Raw genomic sequence first — 25,453 nt, forward strand, 5'->3', positions numbered from 1 at the left:
GTAAGAGCAAAATATTTTCTGGCAAAGAGATTTTGCCAAAATTGTACTTGGCAATGGGAATATTTGCTCCTGAACAGGACATATTAATGACCAAATCCATCAAGGCACTGGGTACAGAACATCAGTGTTTTTGAACTGGACATTCTGTAATTTCTACCTCTTGTCAAGAGAAGATACACAGCTGGGGATAACCCCAAAAAACAAACAAAAAAAAAAGAGAGAGAAGACACACATTGTTGGGGAACAGAAATTTTCATCTGAAGCCACCTTTTAAATACTGCTCATCTCTAGAGGAGGTTTCTCACCTCAAGAATCTTCTGTAACACTTGGATTCAGGGTTTCCCTGGTGGCACAGTGGTTGAGAGTCTGCCTGCCGATGCAGGGGACACGGATTCATGCCCCGGTCCGCGAAGATCCCACATGCCGCGGAGCGGCTGGGCCCGTGAGCCATGGCCGCTGAGCCTGCGCGTCCGGAGCCTGTGCTCCGCAACGGGAGAGGCCACAACAGAGAGAGGCCCGCGTACCGCAAAACAAACAAACAAAAAAACAAAACCCAGATTCTGAGACCCCTCTCCAAAAGATTCTGATTTTTCTGGTCTAGAATATGGAGCCCTGAAATGAGTGTTTTTAGCAAGCACACTAGGTAATTCTCACAACTGGGCAAGTCCGTGGAATACTAACCTTCAATTGTAATACCCCAGATTTCCGTCCAGACCAGTAACCCACAAGGATGACACACCCTTAAAATATCAGTAAGATGCACAAAATACAGGAAAAATAGTTATTCTATACAGACCTTAAACATGAATCTTTTAAAAAATGGTAGCAGATTATTATCATAGTAAACATATTTTAGTCTGTCCAGCTATAAAACTGTTTTTTGTTTTGTTTTGTTTTGTTTGGCCATGCCGCATGGCATGCGGGATCTTAGTTCCCAGACCAGGGATAGAACCCGTGCCCCCTGCAGTGGAAGCGCAGAGTCCTAACCACTGGACCACCAGGGAATTCCCCAAAACTTTTAAACTTTCATAAAATGTTTTTAGACCATAACAAAAGCAGGTCAAAGTTGAGTTCTTGTGGGACAATCAACCAAGAAAGTCTTCTGAAATTAATTAAAAGCTATTTGCTAAACTTCTAAAAAACTAGTCTTCTACATAAAGGGAAAATGTTAATTGTGATGAATTATAAGTGACGGCACGTGTCTGTGCATGTACAGCAAGTTTGCTTTGCTACCTTATGACCCAACCAAGCCATCAACCAAGTAGGAAGCCAGAAAAAAAGGTATTTATACAAGGTCTCAAAAAAAAAAAAATGTCCCATGAGCTCTTCTCAAGAAGCTATCTGTGTGCTCTGCCAAAATAAGGAAATAGATGCAGAAAAAAATCAGACATGGATCCAGCTATCTAAGATTCAACATAAGAGAGAAGTGGAAGGAATCCCTGGGATGATGTGAAGAGAGATCCCAGGGCAACAGCTGGGCAGCAGGCTTAGAGGAAATGCAGTCCAAACTGGAATAGAGCAAAGACCTCAGGTAAATTTCTCAAAGAAGAACTTGAAAGAATAACAAAATTGTCTGGACATATTTGAGAAGAGATCTATGTAACTGGGGAAAGGTTTGGGGATGAGTATATAGGAACCTCAGCAAGCCAAAACACGAATAGGGAAAGCAAAAGCTATGCAGGAAGGAAAAAGGAAGTACGGTTTCCCTCACGGCTTAGCTGTCATCAGCTTTTACGTAGTTATAAGGAATACTGATCTAATCTAAGGTACAATAGAAAATGTTGGAAAGATGAGAACATCGGAGGATGGGAAATGCGTGACTTCGCTGGGGGCAGGGGTGAGAAGGGGTGTGAAAGAGGAAGCTGTATCTTCAATTTCCATACTGTGAGGTCAGTAATAATGTGTCAAGCTGAATAACCAATAATTAGCAATGTAAGCACACTATTTAGAGACCGGAGGTAAATACTAAAGAATCAGTTTAAAAAGCTCTACATTGGGCTTCCCTGGTGGCACAGTGGTTGAGAGTCCGCCTGCCAATGTAGGGGACACAGGTTCGTGCCCCGGTCCGGGAAGATCCCACATGCCACGGAGCGGCTGGGCCCGTGAGCCATGGCCGCTGAGCCTGCACGTCCGGAGCCTGTGCTCCACAGCGGGAGAGGCCACAACAGTGAGAGGCCCGCGTACCGCAAAAAAAAAAAAGTCTCTACCTTTCTTGGATGCTCCTTAACTTCCTGATGGGTGCCTATCACTCTGCTAATACACAACCTGGCCAGACACAGCTATTCATTTATTCAGCAGTTTTTGTGTCAGGCATACATCTAGGATTAAGAAGACACATTGGGGAACAAGACAGATAAGTCCCTTGCTCCTGGAGCTTAGGTCCTAGCCAAGGGAGACAAGGAACAAACAAACAAACAAACAAGATAATCTGAGGGATAAGTGCAGTGACAGAGCAGAGAAGTGTGACTGAGGGGTGGGTAGGAGAGGTCCCTGTGAAGAGGATGATGTGGGAGCTGAAGCAAGTGTAACTGAAAGTGGGGTCCAGCTGCTCGCCACTCAACAGCCAGTAAAGAGGCCAGGTTGGTGGAAAGGAAAGTTTGCTTTATTTTGGATGCCGGCAACTGTGTGCGGGGGGAGGCCGGACACCTGTCCAAAGGCCGACTCCCTACCTCTGACAACCAGGGGGCAAAAGCTTTTATAGACGGAGGGAGGGGCTCCATGCAGAACCTGCACAGTCAGCTCTGACGGTCATCTTGATATTGATCATGAGGTGGTCTGATCAGTGTCATCTTGATTGTTTTAGGTACAGTTAATCTTCAGTTCCAGGGTCGGTTTGTTTCCATTTCTTTGAGGCCAGTTCTTAGAATTGTGGCAGCTTATGTCATGGCTACAGTCTGGTCATCATGTAGTTAACTTCTTCCACCTGGCGGGGGTTTCAGTATCTGTAACACAGCTCACAGGATACGGCTCAGAATATTATCTATAGCCCTTGAGAAGGAACTAAGGTCCTTGACTATGCTTAATGACTAAACTATTATTATTTGGTCTCCTTTGACTGTTTTCCTTTGCTTCTGCATTTCCTCACTTCTCTGATGAAACTGACTCTTTGGCTAAAGTTTTTCCACAGACAAAAGGCAGGCTGAGGACATGGTGGGCATAGACCACAGGGTCCTGCTCCATTTCACAAGGAACCAGCTTTGGAAAGAGCCAGGAGGAGCGTGTCCCAGATTTCCTAGACTTACAGGGAGCAGCAACTGCCAAGGTCACGGGTAAGAGTGAGCCAGGCTTGTGTGATGACTGGAAATGTGATTGAAGCTGTTGGGGGTGACGGTGAGGGGCAAAGTGGTGGAGATGAAGTCAGAGAGATGTGGGGAAATCAGGGATCACACTGAATCATGTATGGCCTTGAGGACAGCAAGGTGAAATGTGGATTTCATTCTAAATGCAATGGAAAGTCATAGGAAGGTTCTGCGTAAGGAAGTGACATGATTTATGTTTTTAAAAAATTACTTTAGCTGTTGTGTGGAAAATGAATTACAGAAGGCTGAGAACAGAAGCAGGACACCAGCTTGAACCTACTGCAGTGGTCCATGCATAGATGGCCAGGGTGTATATGGTGGCAGGGGAGGGAGAGAGGGAGAGAGGGAGAGAGGGAGAGAGGGAGAGAGGGAGAGAGGGAGAGAGGGAGAGAGGGAGAGAAAGAGAGAGAGAAAGTGAATGGACTTCAGATTTATTTTGGAAGAAAAATGGGCAGGACATGCTGATGGATCAATGTGAACAGGAAAGGGAAAAACCCAAGGGTGAATCCTAGATTTTTGGCTAGAATGAGCGAGTAGTTAGAGGTATCATTTGAAATGCAGAAAGTCAAGGGAAGAACCGGTTTGGAGGGCAAAATCAAGCCTTCTGTTTAGACCTGCTACCTGTGAGATGCCCATTAAGGAGTCAAGCAGGTCTGTGAAATAGGCAGTTGCCTATGTGAGCCTGGAGCACAAGAAAAGAGCTGAGTTGCAGATACAGACTTGGGCATCACCCTATTCGCAGTTCTCCAGGCACCCCCCAGGTCAGGCGTTCATGTCACCTTGTTGGATTACCGCAGCTTACCTCTTGCTCCCTGCCTTCAGTCTCCCCCACGAAATCAGTACTGCAAGCAGCAGGCAGATTCACCCCTTTAAGGCAAAGCTCTAATCATCTCTCACTTGATAAAAAGCCTTCCGTGGTTCTCACCCCCTGTGTCTTGTCCTCTTGCCTTCCAACCCTCTCCATCTCGGGGCCTGAATTCTTGTCCCCCTTCTGTACTGTTCGGCCTCCCTGATTTGTCCCCATGGTACTCTGGGGTCCCTTCTCTTCCAGCCCCATTTCCACACATCTTCACTAAGTGTATCCTGGGCTCAGACCTTTGTGGGCAAAGCCGGTGCGTGATTCATCTTTGAAACTTCCCCAAAGCTTAGCCCAGGTACCTGACACTTAATTACTTCAGTTCAGGAACTGTTTGTTAGATGAAGGTGCCACTCGTTCTCCTTACTATCCCCTCACAAAATGAGCAGATTTACAGGAATACACCAAAATTTTCCTAGTGTTAAGGGTTGCAATGTTATATTTGACAGAAGGTTTACGTGCATGAACACATCCAGTCCCTTGAAATGAAAATATACGAGTAGTTTACAAATATAAATGATAATGGTTAGACCCAACTTTTTTTTTTTTTTTTTTTTTTTTTTTTTTTGCAGTACGCGGGCCTCTCACTGCTGTGGCCTCTCCCGCTGAGGAGCACAGGCTCCGGACGTGCAGGCTCAGCGGCCATGGCTCACGGGCCCAGCCGCTCTGTGGAATGTGGGATCTTCCCGGACCGGGGCACGAACCCGTGTCCCCTGCATCGGCAGGAGGACTCTCAACCACTGCGCCACCAGGGACCCAGCTTTTTAAAGTAATGTTATCTGCCCATTCCCTTCTGGGAAACAAAAACTGTTGTTTTTGGTTTTAGTTCCCCTGCTTCAGATGGGGATGGGGATGGAGCAACCAAGAAGTGTTTATTTTCCTAAGACTATTTCTATCTTCATATCACTTTTACATAAGTTGAGTCTTCACTAAATATGAATCTTTATTCCCAAGCACAGAGACTCACAGTTAGCCAGTTACACTAAAGTCCCCAGAACAGGAAAACATGTTGGAACCTTTCCTCTATTCAAATTAAAGAGGCTTAATTAGAGGATCAACAATCCAGGTTTCTTATCTCCTTCCCTCCTGCATTAAGTAAGCAAAGGATGAAGTCTGACTCGCCCATTGGTTGTTATTTTTGCAAATGGCTGAAGATAAAATAAATTTAAGCTAAAAACATTTGGGATATTACTCACTGGCCAGACTGATGACCAATGGACCAAAGAGAAGTAGTTGAGGTTCAAATTTTTGCTCATTTTCTTTCTCTCTTAAGTGACTGACATTTGCATTACGATCAAACAGACTAAGAAAAAAAATTAAACCTAAAAAGCTATCTTAGGGCCTATATTTTTGCTTTCACCATTGAATTCACAAAGAAAAAGAATAAAACTGGTTGACAACAGCAATTGAACTTAAAGCTGAGTCAGAGTCCATGACAGCAACCATGACATATGGTTGCAGGTCAGCTCATGGCTTTAATTCCAGTGGAGGGCCAGGTGGATGCTGCAGGTGGAAGCTCTGGCCTTGATCATGTCCAAAGCAGAGGAAAGCCATGACTGTCACACTATCTTTTCATAAAAGAATTTCCTCTCTCTTTCTCTGCTCACGTAGATTTTTCTTTATGCACATATTTAAAAAATAGAATCATATAACTTCAGAAAACTGCCATTTTATATTTTTATGCTGTTTATTATGAAAATCGCTTTTCAAAAATATTTTTATATCATTTTTAAATGGCCTGTTTTATTACATGACTATATCCTTACATGACTATATCCCAATTAATTCTCTTGTTGTTTGACTATTAGGTCATTTCCAATATTTTGGCTCTGATAAACATTGCTCTGGTAAGCAAATAATTACTATCTTAACAATATACTTCTAGAAGTGGAAATGCTGGGTCTGAGTATTTTAAGATTTTTAATATATATTACCAAACTGCTCTCCTGATAGGCTGTGCCTATTTAAACTACCACAAGACAATCATCTCCTGGAAATCATTACTTTTAATCTTTACTAAATTCATAGGTGATCAATGGCATCCCTTTTTTTCCCCTGAATTGCTTAAATTTTATTCATTACACCAAATGGTCACTTGCATTTCTTCTTCGATTAAGCAATGTGGGCAAGTTAACTTAACTCTTGTGCTTCAGTTTTCCTCATCTGCAAAATGTGGATATTAATGGTAGTTACCCTATATGGATGTTGTGAGGATTAAAAAGTTAATTCAAGTAAAGCACTTAGAATAATTCCTGACCCATAGCGAGTTCACGATTATGGCCATTAGATATTCTGAAAAATTCCTGTTCATGTTCTTTACTCATTTTTCTATTTGAGTTTTACCATTTCTTATTGATTTCTTTTTCTCACTGATTTTTAAGAGGTCTTACTACATTAAGATATTTAATCACTGTTTTCTATATGCAATGCAAATATTTTGTCAACTCTGTGATTTCCTTTTTCAATATGCTGCTGATGATGTTTTTGCCACGCAGAAGTTTAAGGATTTAATATCATTAAATCATTCACTTTAAATCAGAAAAAGTTACAGAGATTAAATAGTCAAATATGAGAAAAACAGCAAAGGAAAACACGTTTTTAATAATTCTAGTTTGTAAGAAAGAAACGGATAGATTTGACTCCATGAAATTTTAAAGTTTTTATATTAAAAAACATCAAACAAACAGAAGAGGTAAGAAAAACACAGAAAAATATTCACAGTATATGACAGACATAAGGCTAATCTCCTTAACATACAAATCTTTGAAAAAAGAAAACATAAAATAAGGAAAAGCTATAAATAGGCAACTGAGAGAAAAAGAAATACAAATGCCCAATTTCACTTATAATCAAAATGAGATATCACTTTTTTTTTTTTTTTTTTTTTGCGGTATGCGGGCCTCTCACTGCTGTGGCCTCTCCCGTTGCGGAGCAAAGGCTCCGGACGCGCAGGCTCAGTGGCCATGGCTCACGGGCCCAGCCACTCCGCAGCATGTGGGATCCTCCCGGACCGGGGCACGAACCCGTGTCCCCTGCATTGGCAGGCAGACTCTCAACCACTGCGCCACCAGGGAAGACCCGAGATATCACTTTTTACATATAGATTTACATGGATTTTTAAAAATTAATTATGCCCAACACTGTGGTCCTATACAGTTTTGCAGAATGTTCATTGCACAAGGACAACTGGACAACAGGAGTGAGTTGGGACTGAATTCCTGCTACTCTACTGCCTGTTAAATCATATGCCTGCAGGGCTGCCTCACCCAGAGAGAGTGCTTTCTATTTCTCACAAAGGGCCATATGCTTTAAGAGTATGCAGTGGTGGTGAGAGAGTGCAGAAAAAGGAAATGTCATCTAGTAAGCAGATATACTGATACAGTCCTTAGAGATAATTTGGCAAAGTCTATCAAAATAAAACATACAAATCTTTTGACCCAGCAATTCCATCGCTAGGATTTTACTGGTACAGGTAGTGTGAGATGTTTAGATAAGGATGCTCACTTCAGCTTTGTTCATAATAGCACACAAACAAAAGAACCCAGAAACAATATAAAAATACAAACAAAATATAAAAACACAATAGAGTTCTTTTAAAGGAAATTATGAGATATCCACATATTATAATATTGTTTCTAGATTAAAAACATCAATATGAAATATTTTCAAGTTTACATTATATGAAAAACTCAAACTCGGGAGCAGCAAGCATATTACGTCTTGCTTGTGTTTTGATAAAGATACATACATGAATGAAGATTGTCTGTAATGAAAAAAAGTTGTTCATGCTGGGTTATAATTTAAAAGGGAGGGACTAGGGGTCTGGGAGGGAATAAAATTCACTTTTATCCTGAACTGTCTTGTAAAGTTTGACTTTTGATCATATGCATGTTGTTTTCATTAAGAAAAATGAACTATCCATTTTTGTTTTATGATTTCTTTTAATACTGGCTTTACAAGGAAATGAATAAATATCCTGGGCAGAGCAGAAATAAGGTCCTGACCAAAATATGGAAACCCAGAAACACAGATAGATATAGGTTCTATCATGGCCTAGGTGTGATCCTGCATACTTTATTCACTTGTTCCCTTGTCTTCTAAAAATGAGAAGAGTGGCTTTATCTGCCCTTTCAACTCAAAGGCTCATGCAAAACAGACACGAGCTGCTCTGTGGCACAGTGAACATGGGGTGGGGCTGAAGACTGAAAAAAATAGTCACTAGATTCAAATACCACCCTACAGACAACGGAGCCAGCATAGCATGCAATTCTCGAAGTTAAAAAGAATGAAAATAACACAAAATTCTCATTCATATAATCATTAGCTTAAAGTAGTCAGACCACATTGAGAATTTTTGTTGACTCATTCATATACTCAACAAGCTTTTTGTACCCAATCTGTCATGCCCAGTACTCGGCAATGAGAACACTAGAAGTCTCAACCCTTCTAAGGAATGAGGTCAGAGGGTACTGAAACCACCCTATTTGGGGACATACCTGTTTAGCCTGTGCTTAGAAATAATAAATCTAATCCTCAATAAAATATGAGGAAATCAAAACCCGCAACATATAAAAAAGATTATATATCATATCCAAGTAATCTTTATCGCAGGAATGCAAGGTTGGTTTAACATCTGAAATTAATGTAATATGCCATAATTAATACAATGAAGGACAAAAACCATATGATCATCTCAATAGGGGCAAAAAGAAAAAGTCTTGGACCAAATCTAACAGTTGCATGATAAAGATGCTCATAAACTAAGAATAGAAGGGAACTTTTTGATAAAGGGCATCTATGAAAAAACCACAGCTAACATGACATTTAATGCTGAAAGACTGATTGCTTTCCTCCTTAGATCAGGAACAAGACAAGAATGTTCACTCTTGCCTCTTCTCTTTAACATTATACTGTATAATAAGTGAGGGCAACTAGACAAGGAAAAGAAATAAAAGACATTCAGATGGAAAAGACGAAGTAAAAGTATCTCTGTTTGCACATGACCTTGTATATAAATCTTGTACGTAAAGTGATCTTATATACAGAAATACCAAGGAATCCACTGAAAAATTATTAATACTAAAAAACTGAGTTCACCAAATTTACAGGGTCCAAGATCAATATATAAAAATCAATTTTCTATATTCTATACACTAGCAAGCAACATTCTGAAAATGAAATAAGAGTGCAATTTCATTTAAAATAGCATAAAAATGATAAAAAATACTGATAAATGATAAATTTAACAAGACATATATTGAAAACTAAAAAACATTGTGGAAAAAAATCAAAGAAGATCTAAATAAATGGGAAGACATTGTACATTTCCATTCCTTGTCTTTAGGGGTTGAAACACTTCATATTGTTAAGAGAGCAATATTATTCAAATTGATCTACAAGTTCAACACAATCCCTATCAACGTCTCAGCTGGATTTTTTTGCAGACATTGACAAGCTGATTATAAAATTCATTCGAAAATGCAAGGGGACCAGAATAGCCAAAAGAATCTTGGAAAAGAACAAAGTGAGAAGACTCACACTTTTCTACTTCAAAACTTAGTACAAAGCTACAGTAATCTTGACAGTGTAGCATATTAGTAGACATATACATCAATGGGATAGAACTGAGAGTTCAGAAATAAATTTGACATATATGGTCATCTGATTTTTGACAAGGGTACTGAGACAATTCAACAGGGAAAGAATCATCTTTTCGAAAAATGGTCCTGGACAATTGGATATCCACATGCAAAAGAATGAAATTGGAACCCTACACCACACTACACTTAAATATTAAAAATGTATCACAGACCTAAATGTAAGAGCTAAAATTATAAAACTCTTAGAAGGAAACATATGTGTAAATCTTGACAGTGATTAGTCTATGGTTTCCTAGATCGGAGACCAAAAGTGCAAACAACAACAACAAAATAGATAAACTGAACACAATAAAAAATTTCAGTTGCAAATCATAGTATCAAGAAAGTGAAAAGACAACTCTGAAAATAGGAGAAAGTATTTGCAAATCATATATCTGATAAGGGACTTGTATCCAGTATACAAAGAACTCTTATAACTCAATAATAGCAAGTCAAATCACCCAATTAAAATTAAGCAAAGGGGGCTTCCCTGGTGGCGCAGTGGTTGAGAGTCCGCCTGCCGATGCAGGTGAAATGGGTTCGTGCCCCGGTCTGGGAAGATCCCACATGCCGCGGAGCGGCTGGGCCCGTGAGCCATGGCCGCTGGGCCTGTGCGTCTGGAGCCTGTGCTCCGCAACGGGGGAAGCCACAACAGTGAGAGGCCCACATACCGCAAAAAAAAAAAAAAAAAAAAAAAAAATTAAGCAAAGGATCTGAATAGACATTTCTCCAAAGAAGATATACAAATGGCCAATAAGCACACGGAAAGATGCTCAATGTCATAAGTAATCAGGGAAATGCAAAATCAAAACCACAATGAAATACAACTTCACACTTACTAGATTAGCCATAATCAAAAGACAGTAACAAGTGTTGAAGAGGATGTGGAGAAATTGGAACCTTCATATACTGCTGGAGGCAATGTAAAATGGTACAGCCGCTTTGGAAAACTGGCAGTTCCTTAAAATATAACATAACAAAGATAGAGTTACCATATGACCCAGCAATTCCACTCCTAGATAGATACCCAAGAGAAATAAAAACATATGTTCACAAAAACTTTTACCTGAAGTTCATGGCAGCGCCGTTCAGAGTCAAGAGGTAAAAATAACCCAGATGTCCATCAACTGATGGATGGATAAATAAAATGTGGTATATTAGTACAGTGGAATATTATTTGGCCATAATAAGAAATAAAGTACTGATACATGCTACAACATGGATGACCCTTGAAAACATTATGCTAGGGGAAAGAAGCCAGTCACAAAAGGTGTGTTGTGTTGTATGATCCCACTTATATAAGTTCTTCAGAATAAGCAAACCTACAGAAGCAGAAAGTGGATTAGTGGTTAATTAGGGCTAGGAGTCGGGGGTTGAGAAGGATGGGAACAGGGATCGATGGTTGCAGAACACAGTGAATATACTGAAAAACAACGAACTGTACACTTTCGATGGGTGAATTTTATAGTATGTTAATTACATGTCAATAAAGCTGTTTTAAAAAACAGAAATAATGACTCTAACTGCACGTTTTCAGAGATCATTATTACTTGGCCTTCTTAGAACCTAGATGCAGCCCTAAGCTGAAAGGCTCAAAAGAGCCTGAAATCAAGAAAGAAAAGCAAGCTAACTTGTGGCCTATAGTGCTGATTTTTACAAAAGCCCAAATCGAGTAACAAGTACAAACTATCAGACTCTGTGTTATTGACTCCTTAGACTCAAACAGATTTTCCCCCTGTTAAGCATTTAGGATGTGAATCCTCTTCGCCACTGTAATCCCTAGCAGCCACTCTAGACTTAATAAACAACTAGTAGATGCCGGAGATCACACAGAACAAAGATCTTCACACCACTTGTGAGGCCAGGGGCAAACAGCTAACGAGGAGTGAACAAAATACTTGGAAGGGTAGAGGGTTTGACATTCTCAGACTCAGAGAAGAACACCAACATGACTATAAAACTTAAGATATGGCAACCAAATGTTCTGTTTTTGTTGTTTTTTCATTTTCATTCGGAATCTAAAGGCAAAACTTCAGGGAAATGGAGTGATAGTAATACACTTAGAGGATATAAATGGATATCATGAGAAAACTGCTCCGCTCTTAACATTAAAAAACTTCAGTCATAGCAACTATCATCCCTTAACCAACAAAACAAAACCAAAAAAAACCCTCTACTCATGATGTCTGAATTGGTCACTCCAAGATACACAAACTTTTAATCAACTAAACGGAGGACCTGTAATTTAAGTATAACACCATTCCATGAGAGATTTCTCTGAAATATCTTTCATGGTCAAGCATAACTTTTTGTTTAAATTACTTATAAATAAACTGCCCAGTCTCTTGACATGACTACTCATTGCATTAGGAATTATATATTAGGAATTACAGCAATCTGGGTATTTTTTGCTGTACTGGGTAAGAGCTAGGAAGGTCACATTTTAGGATTCTACTTTGCTTCTTAGGCATCATTTATGTAACATTCCTTGATTTTTATAAATGCAAAATTCACTTTTCTAATATTAACCCTAACAATATTTTGTGGCTAAAGAACTAAATTCAGGGCAGTACTTTATACTTGTTGTATTGGAGTACTGATCTAACTCTATGCTTTACCAGTGCCGAAATTTAAAAATATAACTCTTCCTTGAAATGAAAGAAGTCACACTGCTTTAAAGTAAGACAAAGGAAAGTAAGCCTTAATTGCACAAAATAGTTTACTAAAATTAAGATCCTAATCAACACTCCCCCTCAAATTCCCAAAAAGCTATCAACATGAAGTCTCTTCTGTTCAGCAGCAGCACTGTACAACCTTGTCAATAACAGTAAGGGAAGGTGTGATCTTTTTTGGATTCTGATTCCTCTCCTTTGCAGACGGTTGGTTCTCCTGAGGCATTAACATAAGCCGGAGCAAAGCTTATGATATTTCAGGGAGTGAAGCTCTACAATATAAACAAACCCATGCTGGGGGAGGCTAGAATGGTAGAATGCTATCTAGTTAAGAGACATCCTGGAGCTGATTAAAACAACAACAACAACAGAAAAAGAACCCTTCATCTCTGCCCTGTCATTTCCTTTCAGCAAGATCCTGTTGATGTTTACACAATTTGAAAAGTGTATCAAATATCTCAAGGAATAACGTAAATGCCCCCTTTGAGGTTTTTTTAAATTCTTGATGGAAAAATATATCAAAATAGTATCTTTTAAGTATGTTTCATTATCCAATCACAAGTATCGCCACCAAAAAGTTGTTTATCCCTACATTACTGGAGAAACGCCAGACGTACCTTCCTTCCTTTTTTTTTTTTTTTAAAGAAAGTGTTAAAAAGAAACTTAAAACAGGGCAGTACAGCTCAGAAACATTACACACGTTTCCATCAAACCATCTTTAGCCCTGAATAACCGGGTTCATGAAATGTTTCCTCAAATTTTATAGCTTGTGTCTAATAAACAAGTATCGTTTGAAACAAGCTTTTTTCTGTTGGTTATTAAGTATTCAGCGTTCTGCCAGGATAAAAGAAGGCAAACAGCGCTTCTACTCCGAAACACAAACCATAAATCAGTTGACAAGCTTGAAAGAATTCAGTTCTAGTCTGTTCGGAAGCCAAGTGTAAATACAGAAAAACCTGTTGGCGAGTTTATCTTGCTCTTTAAGTTTCGCGTTTTTAAAACAAAGCAATGCGCCAATGGCGTTTCTCGTAAATTTCAGGCTCAGAAGAGATTCAGAGAAACACGAAAGCGAGGCATCTCGGAGAAAAAATGGAGCCTGTGCCTTTAAGGTAAAATCGGCTGGATCCCAAAAGGCATTCCACTTTTCCACGACAAAGAGTTTGGGGGAGCGCTACCTCTCGGGTTTCTCGGAGGGACTTGGCGGGTTCGGGCAGAGCCCGGCTCGCCGAGGAGCCCTCGACCGCCCAGGCTGCCCCGAGCCAGCCCAGCGCCCGCGGGGCGGGAGCGCATCGCATGCGCCCCGGACTCACCGCTGCTGGGCTGCGGGGACAGCGTGGAGACCGAGGTCTGGCCCATGTCTCGGGTCGCAGGGCCAGGTCGGGCGATCACGCGGCTCTTTTGGTCCTTGGATCATGGGTCCGCTCGCAGACAGATTCCCAAGCGTTCATTTCCCGGTCCGTGCGGAGCTGCCCGCCGGGTCCCCTCACCTTCTCCCCTTCGCGGGTCTCCCAGCCCGGCCGGCCGCAGCCGGCGCGGCGGATCCTGCCCAGCGGATGCCTGTCATTCCTCTATGCAGATTAGCTGGGGTCAAGGGTCACGGGGGAGGAGAGAGGGGGAGTGGGCGACGGGGGAGGTGGAATGAGGGGGGCGAGGGGAGAAGCCCGGGCTGGTCCAGCCGCGCCTGCGGGGGCTGTGAGACCCGCGACCCCCCCAGGGTAGCAGAGAGTTCGGGTGACTCCCGTTTAACTTAAAAGGTTCCCTGTCAAATGATCCTTTAAGGCTGGAAGAAAAGGAATTAAAGTACTTAGTCACGGTACTTAATTTAAGAAAATTTGTTTCGTTAAAGCTAGTTCCTTCCTCATATTGTTTGCTGATATGTGTGCATTTTTTTTCTCCTTTTAAAAATTATCTTCCTTTTAACAAGTGGAATTTTAAAAAGCAGTATTAGTGGCCTCAATCAGGTTGAACAATAAATCTGAATGATGGATCTATGTGTGAGATCAACAAAGTATACACTTTGCTCTCTACCACCTAGACTCTGGGAAGTTCACCTCTCCTATATTCAGAAGAATCACTGTGAGACTATCAAACTGCCTGGTAAGGTGTTTAAAATATACAAAAGGTGAAAACAACAGTAATTTATTTTAGAAGCTAACATTCCATAAAAGTTAAATCCTCCTGTAATTAAATCTCAACTGCAAACTCCTTAAAAATGTGAATACAAATAAATACTGCTGATGAGAAATCTAGATGCCATATATATCTCCATCTATCTATCGATCAATATATAGATAGATCGATAGATAGATGGAGATAGATATGGCGTTAGACTGGATGGTGGTTACATAAATGTGGTTCACTTTAAGAAAATTCATTGAATTGTATACTATGATTTGTGCATTTTTCTTAATGTATATGTTTCATTAAAAAGTTTTTTGGGGGGGCTTCCCTGGTGGCGCAGTGGTTGAGAATCTGCCTGCTAATACAGGGGACACGGGTTTGAGCCCTGGTCTGGGAGGATTCCACACGCTGCGAAGCAACTAGGCCCGTGAGCCACAACTACTGAGCCTGCACGTCTGGAGCCTGTGCTCCGCAACAAGAGAGGCCGCGATAGTGAGAGACCCGCGCACCGCGATGAAGAATGGCCCCCGCTTGCCACAACTAGAGAAAGCCCTCGCACAGAAACTAAGACCCAACACAGCTAAAGTAAACAAATAAATCACTAAACTCCTACCCCCAACATCTTTTTTTTTTTTTTTTTTTGCGGTACGCGGGCCTCTCACTGCTGTGGCCTCTCCCCGTTGCGGAGCACAGGCTCCGGACGCGCAGGCTCAGCGGCCATGGCTCACGGGCCCAGCCGCTCCACGGCATGTGGGATCTTCCCGGACCGGGGCACGAACCCGCGTCCCCTGCATCGGCAGGCGGACTCTCAACCACTGCGCCACCAGGGAAGCCCCCCCAACATCTTCTTTTAAAAAAAAATTTTTAAAAAAGGGTTTTTTTTAAGTGTATTTTTTTTGGGGGGGGGCCAGGCCACTAGGCTTATGGGATCGAACCCAGGGCCCTGGCAGTGAGAGCACCGAGTCCTAACCACTGGCCGCCAGGGGATTTCCAAAAAAGAGTATTTTTTAATTTTTTAATTTATTTTTATTGGAGTATAGTTGATTTACAATGTTGTGTTAGTTTCTGCTGTACAGCAAAGTGAATCAGTTATACATATGCATATATCCACTCTTTTTTAGATTCTTTTCCCATATAGGTCATTAGAGAGTATTGAGTAGAGTTTCCTGTGCTATACACTAGGTCCCCATTTGTTATCTGTTTTATATATAATAGTGTGTATATGTCAGTCCCGATCTCCCAATTTATCCATCCCCAACAGTGTATTTTTAAAGATACTATATTTAGCTCACTTGCCACAACTTTCATTTTTTAGGTTATCCTAGGCATTCAACTCTGAACTATTAAAAATCTATATAGTATATAATCATTAGAGAAATGCAAATCAAAACTACAATGAGGTATCACCTCACACCGGTCAGAATGGCCATCATCAAAAACTCTACAAACAATAAGTGCCCGAGAGGGTGTGGAGAAAAGGGAACCCTCCTACACTGTTGATGGGAATGTAAATTGGTGCAGCCAGTAGGAGAACGGTATGAAGGCTCTTTAAAAAACTAAAAATAGAGCTACCATATGATTCTGCAATCCCAGTCCTGGGCATATATCCAGAGAAAACTATAATTCGAAAAGATACATGCACCCCAATATTCATTGCAGCACTATTTACAATAGCCAGGACATGGAAGCAACCTAAATGTCCATCAATGGAGAAATGGATAAAGAAGATGTGGTACAGGGCTTCCCTGGTGGCTCAGTGGTTAAGAATCCGCCTGCCAATGCAGGGGACACGGGTTTGATCCCTGATCCTGGTCCGGGAAGATCCCACATGCCGTGGAGCAACTAAGCTCGTGTGCCACAACTACTGAGCCTGTGCTCTAGAACCCTCAAGCCACGACTATTGAGCCTGCGTGCCACAACTACTGAAGCCTGCGCACCTAGAGCCTGTGCTCCGCAACAAGAGGAGCCACCGCAATGAGAAGCCCGTGCACTGCAACGAAGAGTAGCCCCTACTCGTCACAACTAGAGAAAGCCCGGGCGCAGCAACGAAGACCCAATGCAGCCAAAAATAAATAGATTAAATTAATTAATTTTTTTAAAAAAAGATGTGGTACATATATACTATGGAATATTACTCAGCCATAAAAAGAAACGAAATTGAGTTATCTGTAGTGAGGTAGATGGACCTAGAGTCTGTCATACAGAGTGAAGTAAGTCAGAAAGAGAAAAACAAATACCATATGCTAACACATACATATGGAATCTAAAAAAAAAAAAAGGTTCTGAAGAACCTAGGGGCAGGACAGGAATGAAGATGCAAATGTAGAGAATGGACTTGAGGACACGGGGAGGGGGAAGGGTAAGCTGGGACGAAGTGATAGAGTGGCATGGACATATATACACTACCTAATGTAAAATAGATAGCTAGTGGGAAGCAGCCGCATAGCACAGGGAGAGCAGCTCGGTGCTTTGTGACCACCTAGAGGGGTGGGATAGGGAGGGTGGGAGGGAGACACAAGAGGGAGGAGATATGGGAACATATGTATAGTATAGCTGATTCACTTTGTTATAAAGCAGAAACTAACACACCATTGTAAAGCACTTATACTCCAATAAAGATGTTAAAAAAAATCACATAGAGCCTTGCTTTGTTTTTTGAAAGACATTTGCTTGTCTGTTTCATCATTTAAGTTGCCCTCTTTTTTTCACACCCAAATAGCCCACCCTCTACTGTGGGGAAAACTTTTTCCCTAGAATAGTGTTATCAGTTATCTACTTCCTTTTGACTAATTCACTCTTAAGAAACACTGACCTTTCCTTTTTTTTTGAGTGGCTACAAAGACCTTATCAAATTATTTAAAATGTTGGTATCTATGTATTCACATGTATACATAAAACAATTACATAGAATCTTCAGATCACTGGGGTGCTAATGGGGTACACACATGAGCCTGGCAGGGACTCAAATGAGACCAGGCTTGGAGGCACAGGGCTTTGGAAAACTGGACGTCCTTCTAAGGACCTGAGAGGAGTGGGGTGACGAGGAAATGGCCACTTCAGGGGTTTGGCTTAACCCTACCGCTCAGAGCTCCACCTCAAGCTCCTTTCCCAATCTTCACGGGAAGCGAACCCATTTTCAGACTGTATCCCCACTACATACAAGCCAAGTCCCTAAAATCTTGCTGTGGCAAACACACGCAGGAATCCACTGGACCAGGTCTTTATTTTATAAATTTATTTATTTATATTTATTTTTGGCTGTGTTGGGTTTCGTTTCTGTGCAAGGGCTTTCTCTAGTTGCGGTGAGCGGGGGCCACTCTTCATCCCGGTGCGCGGGCCTCTCACTATCACGGCCTCTCTTGTTGCGGAGCACAGGCTCCAGACGCGCAGGCTCAGTAGTTGTGGCTCACGGGCCCAGTTGCTCTGCGGCATGTGGGATCCTCCCAGACCAGGGCTCGAACCCGTGTCCCCTGCATTGGCAGGCAGCCATTGCGCCACCAGGGAAGCCCCTGGACCTGGTCTTTATAAATATATTTATATCAGAGGAAAAGCAAGGCAGTTTGGGAGCATTACGGCTCACTCTCCTACATACATCATTCTAGACAGAAAGTAAAAGTTGGTTAGTTTCTCAAGCAAGTTAAATGAGTAAAGTTAATACAATAACAAAACTGTTCCCTAGCCCTTCCTGAGGCATAGGTTGAGGCGCATCTCTAGGTGACACCTGGTCCCAGGTCATCTGGACCGCAGCAGAACTCAAAAACTGATGCCCCCAGCTATCTATTTTACGTTTGGTAGTGTATATATGTCCATGCCACTCTCTCACTTTGTCACAGCTTACCCTTCCCTCTCCCCATATCCTCAAGTCCATTCTCTAGTAGGTCTGCCTTATTCCCGTCTTACCCCTAGGTTCTTCATGACATTTTTTTTTTCTTAGATTCCATATATATGTGTTAGCATACGGTATTTGTCTTTCTCTTTCTGACTTACTTCGCTCTGTATGACGGACTCTAGGTCCATCGACCTCACTACAAATAACGCAATTTCGTTTATTTTCATGGAACATATGTATATGTATAACTGATTCACTTTGTTATAAAGCAGAAACACACACCACTGTAAAACAATTATACTCCAATAAAGATGAAAAAACAACAACAGCAACAAACTGATGCCCCCAGGAAGCCTGACATCTCTGCTGAGCAAAAGCCCCTGGCCTTGGGGCACTGACCCCTCCCCAAGCCCTGAGGTCAGGTGACAGGTGGCAGGTGACGGGGGTTGCAGTGGGAGGCATGCGGAGAGCAGAGCTGGGACACGGTGGAATGCTTAAGCAGGGTCACCAAAGCCACAGAGACCTCATTCTATCCGAGCTGGTGCTGCAGAGCCGGAGGATCAGCTCCACAAAGAAACCCTGATATTTTTTTAACAAAACTGAGGATTAACCAAGATGTGAGTTCTAATTAGGACAATGAAATTAATCCTAACTAAATTTCCTTTTAAAGTGGAAAGCTGCTGTGTTTGGGAACACATTCCACCTGGGGGGATCAGCAGTGAGAGTAAACAATTATAATGGCTCTTCCATTTCTTCCTTTAAATTGGTCTTAAAACAACAACAACCAAAAAAAAAGACCAGGTTGCCGTGTTCTCTCAATCTAAACTGAGAGGAGGAAATTCTCACTCTTCTTTCCATTGATAGAGCCTAATGGATAAGGGAGGTCATTGATTAGAGGAAATATACCATAAATTTTGCACATCAGAATATGTAAATACAATGATTGTCTTTGAAATTAACAAAAGCTAAACTTTGACCTACAATGTCATTTTTGCTATCAATACTTCTTTTCCTTGAGAAACAATAATGTGTTTCTTTTTATTTCTTCTGCAAATTCATATTTCAAACATCAAAGGGGTACTCTATAGCTCTAGTCTTTCAGGATTTACTAAATCCATCTATATTTACCTTATTCAAAACCTTTCATGATTTGCTAGTTAATATAATCTTAGCCTCATCTGGGATTCTTATAATCCCCTGATCAGGTTACACACTTTCCTCTGAAATTTTTCCAGTTCCATTACATTATCCTTGAAGCATGTCAACCAAAACTGCAGGAAGTGGGCATTAAAGTTCCATTATAAGGGTGGCACAGTTTATTCTATTTTGTTTCCAGTGCTTCCAATGAGGCTTGGTGTTTTAACAGCCTTTTCATCATGGCTAACAAATTATATTAATGAACATAGAAAAAGTCTACAGAAATCCCTAAATTCCATTTATAGGTCATAACATAAAGGTTAGAATTTATCATCTAACAAGAGTATGTTAAGATAATTCCCCCCCACCGAGGGGCTTCCCTGGTGGCACAGTGGTTAAGAATCCGCCTGCCAATGCAGGGGACATGGGTTCGAGCCCTGGTCTTGGAAGATTCCACATGCTGCGGAGCAACTAAGCCCATGTGCCACCACTACTGAGCCCGCGCGCCACAACTACTGAGCCCACGCACCACAACTACTGAAGCCCATGCGCCTAGAGCCTGTGCTCTGCAACAAGAGAAGCTACCACAATGAGAAACACGCGCACCACAATGAAGAGTAACCCCCGCTCGCCTCAACTAAAGAAAGCCTGCGCATAGTGACGAAGACCCAGCACAGCCAAATATAAATAAAATAAATAAATTTATTTTAAAAAAAGATAATTTCCCCCCAAATTGCCCTTTTCTTGCCTCATTACAGCTCATCTGCTATTATTCAGCCAACTCACAGTTTCACTAAGAGCTCTGTGTGTTAATCCCTCAAGTTTATAGTTTAACGGTGGGAATGTTTAATGTCATCTGAAAAAAATGGATGTTTCTCTGTGTTACCTCTTTCCAGAGAATTTATAAAATTGCTAAAGAAGATTAGTGCCAACATCTAACTTTGAGGAAATGATCTATTTATAACTCTTCAGCATTGGTCCTGTTCTTCAGTCTATATTTCTAGACCAATCTCTCATCCAGTGATATCCTGGTAAATGCTCAACAACTGGTTTGATCTGGGGGTGGGGACAAGACTGATGTGCGACTTGTGTTTGCTGTTTTCTATGATATAAGTACTTCTACAATGACCAATTCAATGAGTGGTCAGCTGGCTCGCAAAATTTATGTCAACTGGTTTGCCAAGTTTCTGGAAATTTAACAACAGGCCTCTATGAGCAGGCTTAAGCATTAGCACCACTTTCATGTTTTTTAATATTCTGTCATCAAATCATACCATGACTGATTATGAGAAATAGTTGATGTTAAACCTTCCTAAAAATATAGACTGACAGCATCTTCTAATTTTTTCCATTATCCGGTCTAAATATTTTTGCACCCCTGAAAGACCTTCTGTGATTTATTCCTTTACTTCCGGAAAGAAATTAAATTGGGTGGATTAGTTAGAGCGAATTTCCCCTCCCGGAAACTGGTTTGCCTTTTGACAAAGAGGTTGTACTTCTTGAGGTTTTCAAGCATTTTACCCTATAACACAGATTTCACTGGCTTGTAGGAGTTATTAAATTCATCCATCTGGGGTACCCAAAGTGACACTTGCACTTTTTATGGGTGGAAATCACTAGTTCCATTAGATAAAAGTTAATAGCAGACATAAACCTAAACTTTAGCAAGCTATTTGTGGAAAGGACCTTTCCTACCAGGTCAAAGTCCAAATTGTAGGCATACAATTTGGTGACTAGAGAGATGGTTTACAATGAGTACAGTCACCATTACCAAGTTCTGTAACTTAGGTCACTGACAGGCTTTTCTAGTGGCCAAATCTCAGCTTGGAGTAGGAGAAAGGGTGAGATCTTCCTCCCTCAAAGCACAGATGCCATGAATACTCATCCTAGGTGTCTGGTTTCCTGGCTGCTGCTGGGCTGCTAGGACCGCATTTTTTTTTTTTTTTTTTTCTGTACCCGGGCCTCTCACTGTTGTGGCCGCTCCCGTTGCGGAGCACAGGCTCCGGACGTGCAGGCTCAGCGGCCATGGCTCATGGGCCCAGCCGCTCCGCGGCATGTGGGATCTTCCCGGACCGGGGCACGAACCTGTGTCCCCTGCGTCGGCAGGCGGACTCTCAACCACTGCGCCACCAGGGAAGCCCACAGGACCGCATTTTGAAACACCAGCATTTTGGGGTGAGGGGATAGGAAGAGAAGGGTTAGGCAGAGTACCAGAAGATGAGATGGTTGATCAGAGCAGTGGTGGTCTAGGAAGCAACAGTGGCTGGTGGTGGCCAGTGAAGATCTCTTCACTGGCACCCTTATTCCGGGACCTGCCCGTGAAGATCTAGTGAAATACTGACATTTGCCTGAGTAATGGGAATTGCAGTCAAAGAAAACCTTCTCCTAGTGGAAACAAAATGAAACTTAGTAATTAAAACTTAGTAACTTTCCAAATAGGATATTTTTTAAGTGTATTAGTTTGTTTTCTAGATACAATGGTCAGAAGAAACAACAGAAATTCACAGATGATCTAAAAGTATCAGTTTAATCATTTATTTTCTTCCTACCTACGCTTGTCAGATTTATTAAAGGGCAGAAAACTGTCTTTTCTCCCTTTCTCTGGTGGAGGTGCTAAAGGTCAATTTTTTAAATTAGAAGGCTATTTTTAACACAAGAGGTTCTAATAATCACGTACAAGAATATATAACTCAGAAACTAAAGGCTGGTGTGCAAAAGTTTTTAAGTAGGTTTTTACTAGACTATCTGCCAGTTTTTTAAAACTTTGCATTACTCCAAAACTTGGCCACATTTTGTGAAAGTCAGCATATTTAGAAACATAGAACTACTATAAAGCAAATAGAATGTTATGATTTCAGTTGAAATTCTGTATATGCAACCACTATTTACTTCTTAAAACGTTACTCTACAGCAATTGCCACCAAATGCTTCCTATGCCTTTTATTTTGACAATGCTGAGAGATTTTAGTTTTAACACGATAATATAAACAGACAAAGGAGAACTCTGGTTAAGAAAATAATTACAACTTTAGACATTCTAGTTATATTCAGCAACAGGAGAGAAAACCACATTCCAGAAGTATTAGAACAGGAAACAAACCTGTAAGACAGGCTTTTCTTTCCTATTGTTCTCATACTTTTATATGATTTATTTCCTGAGTTTTTCTTCTACTGCTTGCTCAAGCTAAAAGGATTAACAAAATACCTTGCCCCTGTTTTGCCCTGAGTGAGTCTCTGCAGAGGGCGTGGTGTTTCACACGTGTGCTTACTTAGTGATTGAGCTGGATGGTTAGAAGATTTACTCTGGAAAATAAAGACCTCGAGGGGTGGTGCTGGAATTTCCTTTTCCAGAAACTTTGCCCCACCCCAGGAGAAAAAGTGTGTAATTTGCTGCACTTTGTTTTACAAGAAAAACAAATTACTCATCCACAGTATTTAAAACTCTGACAACTGCTATAAAATGAATAATCTTTAATTTACTAACCGAAATCTACAGAGAACATTCCTTCAAGACATTTTTAATAATTAGTGCCCAAGTTACGGAAAATAATTGCTTAAAATAAGGTCCAAATCATTGTTTTATTAACCATCATATCTATCCCTAGAACCTAACAAAATGTCTGGCACATAGAGGGCACTCAATACGTATTGTGTGATAAATCATATTTACATGATTTCCTTAATTATAGCAACTTGCAGCATGGATGAAAAACATCCAGCTAGGAATAAATGTATGATTTTGGTGATATAATGCGGAATGCATAGCAAGATGATATCAATTTGTGTCAGTGACTGTAAATTTCCTTTTATATGCCATTCTATTAATAATAATCATCATCTAGTCATTTAGCTAGAATTACCTGAGGATCTCCCATGGGCCTCACACCTCTAGTGTGAGGATAAGTGAGGTACAGACCATACACTGGAGGACTTCACTATATATATATATATATATATATATATATGGTAGAGGGTGGGTATTCTGGCTTACAAGTAAATGACTATAACAGTGAGTACTATGATAGAGGTTTGTTCCACCAAGAGTTAAGGATGAACAGTGGGCTGCTACAGGGAAGGCTCTGAACTTTATTAATTGCTAAATCCACATCTTTCCAATACAGAGTCAGCAACTCATTCTGAAGATGACTCAAGATTGTGAAGGGGGCCTCCCTGGTGGCGCAGTGGTTGAGAATCTGACTGCTCATGCAGGGGACACAGGTTCGAGCCCTGGTCTGGGAGGATCCCACATGCCACGGAGCAACTAGGCCCGTGAGCCACAACTACTGAGCCTGCGCGTCTGGAGCCTGTGCTCCGCAACAAGAGAGGCCGCCATAGTGAGAGGCCTGCGCACCGTGATGAAGAGTGGCCCCCGTTTGCCACAACTGGAGAAAGCCCTCGCACAGAAACGAAGACACAACACAGCAAAAATAAATAAATTAATTAATAAACTCCTACCCCCAACATCTTCTTAAAAAAAAAAAAAAAAAGATTGTGAAGGGCTTCCTAAATCAAAGATTAAATTCTGATAGTATGTAGTTGGTATTAACTGTATTTCTTTATTTATTGCTGACAGCTTTTTGAGGAATAATTTACAAACCCTAAATTCTACCCATTTTAAGTAAACAATTCAATGAGTTTTAGTAAATATGTAGTGCAACCACTTCTGCAGTCAGGTTTTAGGAAACTTTTGAGAATCCTGAAGAGTTCCATCATGTCCTGCAGTTAATCCCGGTCCTACTCGCTGGCATCAGGCAACTACTGACCAACTTTCCATCTCCATAGTTTAGACTCTTCTAAAATTTCATATAAATGGAATAACAGCATATGCAGTTTTTTATATCTGGCTTTTTTCACTTAATGTTTTTGATATTCATCCATGTTGTTGTATGTATCGGTATTCTGTTCCCTTTTGTTCTGAGTAGGGTTCCATTGTACGGCTATATCAAAGTTTGTTTATCTATTTACCAGTTAATGGACATGTGGGTTGTAACTATATTGCATTGTATTGTATTCCTATTCTGTGAATATACATAAGATCTATCTATCTATCTATCTATCTATCTGTATGATAGTTCCGTATAAATAAGAATTCATTTATTGGTTAATCAGTCATCCAACAAATATTTATTATGCATCTCCTTTGTGCCAGGCTCTGTTCTAGGTATTTAAGATATAGAATTAAACAAAAAGTAAAAATATATGCATTCAGAGAACTTACATTTTAAGAAAGGACAGAAAATAAGCAATGAACATAATAAATCTGTAAATTTTATAGCAATTTAGAAGATGAAAAGTGCTATGAAATAAATGGGGAAGGGTAAGAGCGATGGATTAGCATGTGATGGTCATAGCAGTCCTCACTGAAAAGGTAATCATTGAGCACAGACTCAAAGGACATGATGGAGTTAGCCATGTGGTTATCTGGAGAAAGGGCACCCAAAGCCAGAAGACAAGAGTATGCTGTATGTTCAAGCAACACTAAGGGACCAGTGTGGTGGGAGGACAGTAAGGGAGGGGGAGGTGAGAAGGGGATTGTAAGCCATATAGGACCTTGCAGTTGACCATAAAGACTTTGGCTTTTACTATAAGTGAGGTGAGGAAGCAATGACAGTTTTGAGCAAAGGAATGGCATGATCTGCCTTATATATCAAGATCACTATGGCTTCTGAGTAAAGGATAGAAGAGACGAGGTTGGAAGCAGAGAGACCAGGAGAGACTACAAGAATACGCCAGGCAAGAAGTGAGAGGGGCTTAGACCAGGTTGGCAACAGTGGGAATGGTGAAATGTACTTGGATTCTGGGTACATTTTTAAGGTAGAGCCAAATTTCTTCATGGATTGAATGTGGAGTATGGGAGAAAAGAGATAAAGCAAGGACAACTTCAAAATTTTGTTTGAGCA

General features: G+C 40.9%; 1 protein-coding gene across 5 annotated transcripts in view; it reads right to left on the reverse strand.

Annotated features, from left to right (window-relative positions):
• The window catches only part of PHACTR2 (phosphatase and actin regulator 2), a gene marked incomplete at both ends in the record, with an annotated part of 271,583 nt that overhangs the window by 124,785 nt on the left and 121,345 nt on the right, over nt 1-25,453 (reverse strand). For 2 of the 5 annotated variants that reach the window (XM_082634245.1, XM_082634243.1), the window contains one exon: nt 13,777-14,020. The exons of the other annotated variants lie outside the window; for them this stretch is intronic. In XM_082634245.1, coding sequence (XP_082490371.1) covers nt 13,777-13,822 — 46 coding nt within the window. Of the gene's footprint in view, nt 1-13,776; nt 14,021-25,453 lie in introns of those variants that run through there. 5 annotated transcript variants of the gene reach the window in all.

The sequence above is a fragment of the Mesoplodon mirus genome (assembly GCF_964341445.2).
Source record: "Mesoplodon mirus genome assembly, chromosome: 10".
Taxonomy (NCBI): domain Eukaryota; kingdom Metazoa; phylum Chordata; class Mammalia; order Artiodactyla; family Ziphiidae; genus Mesoplodon; species Mesoplodon mirus.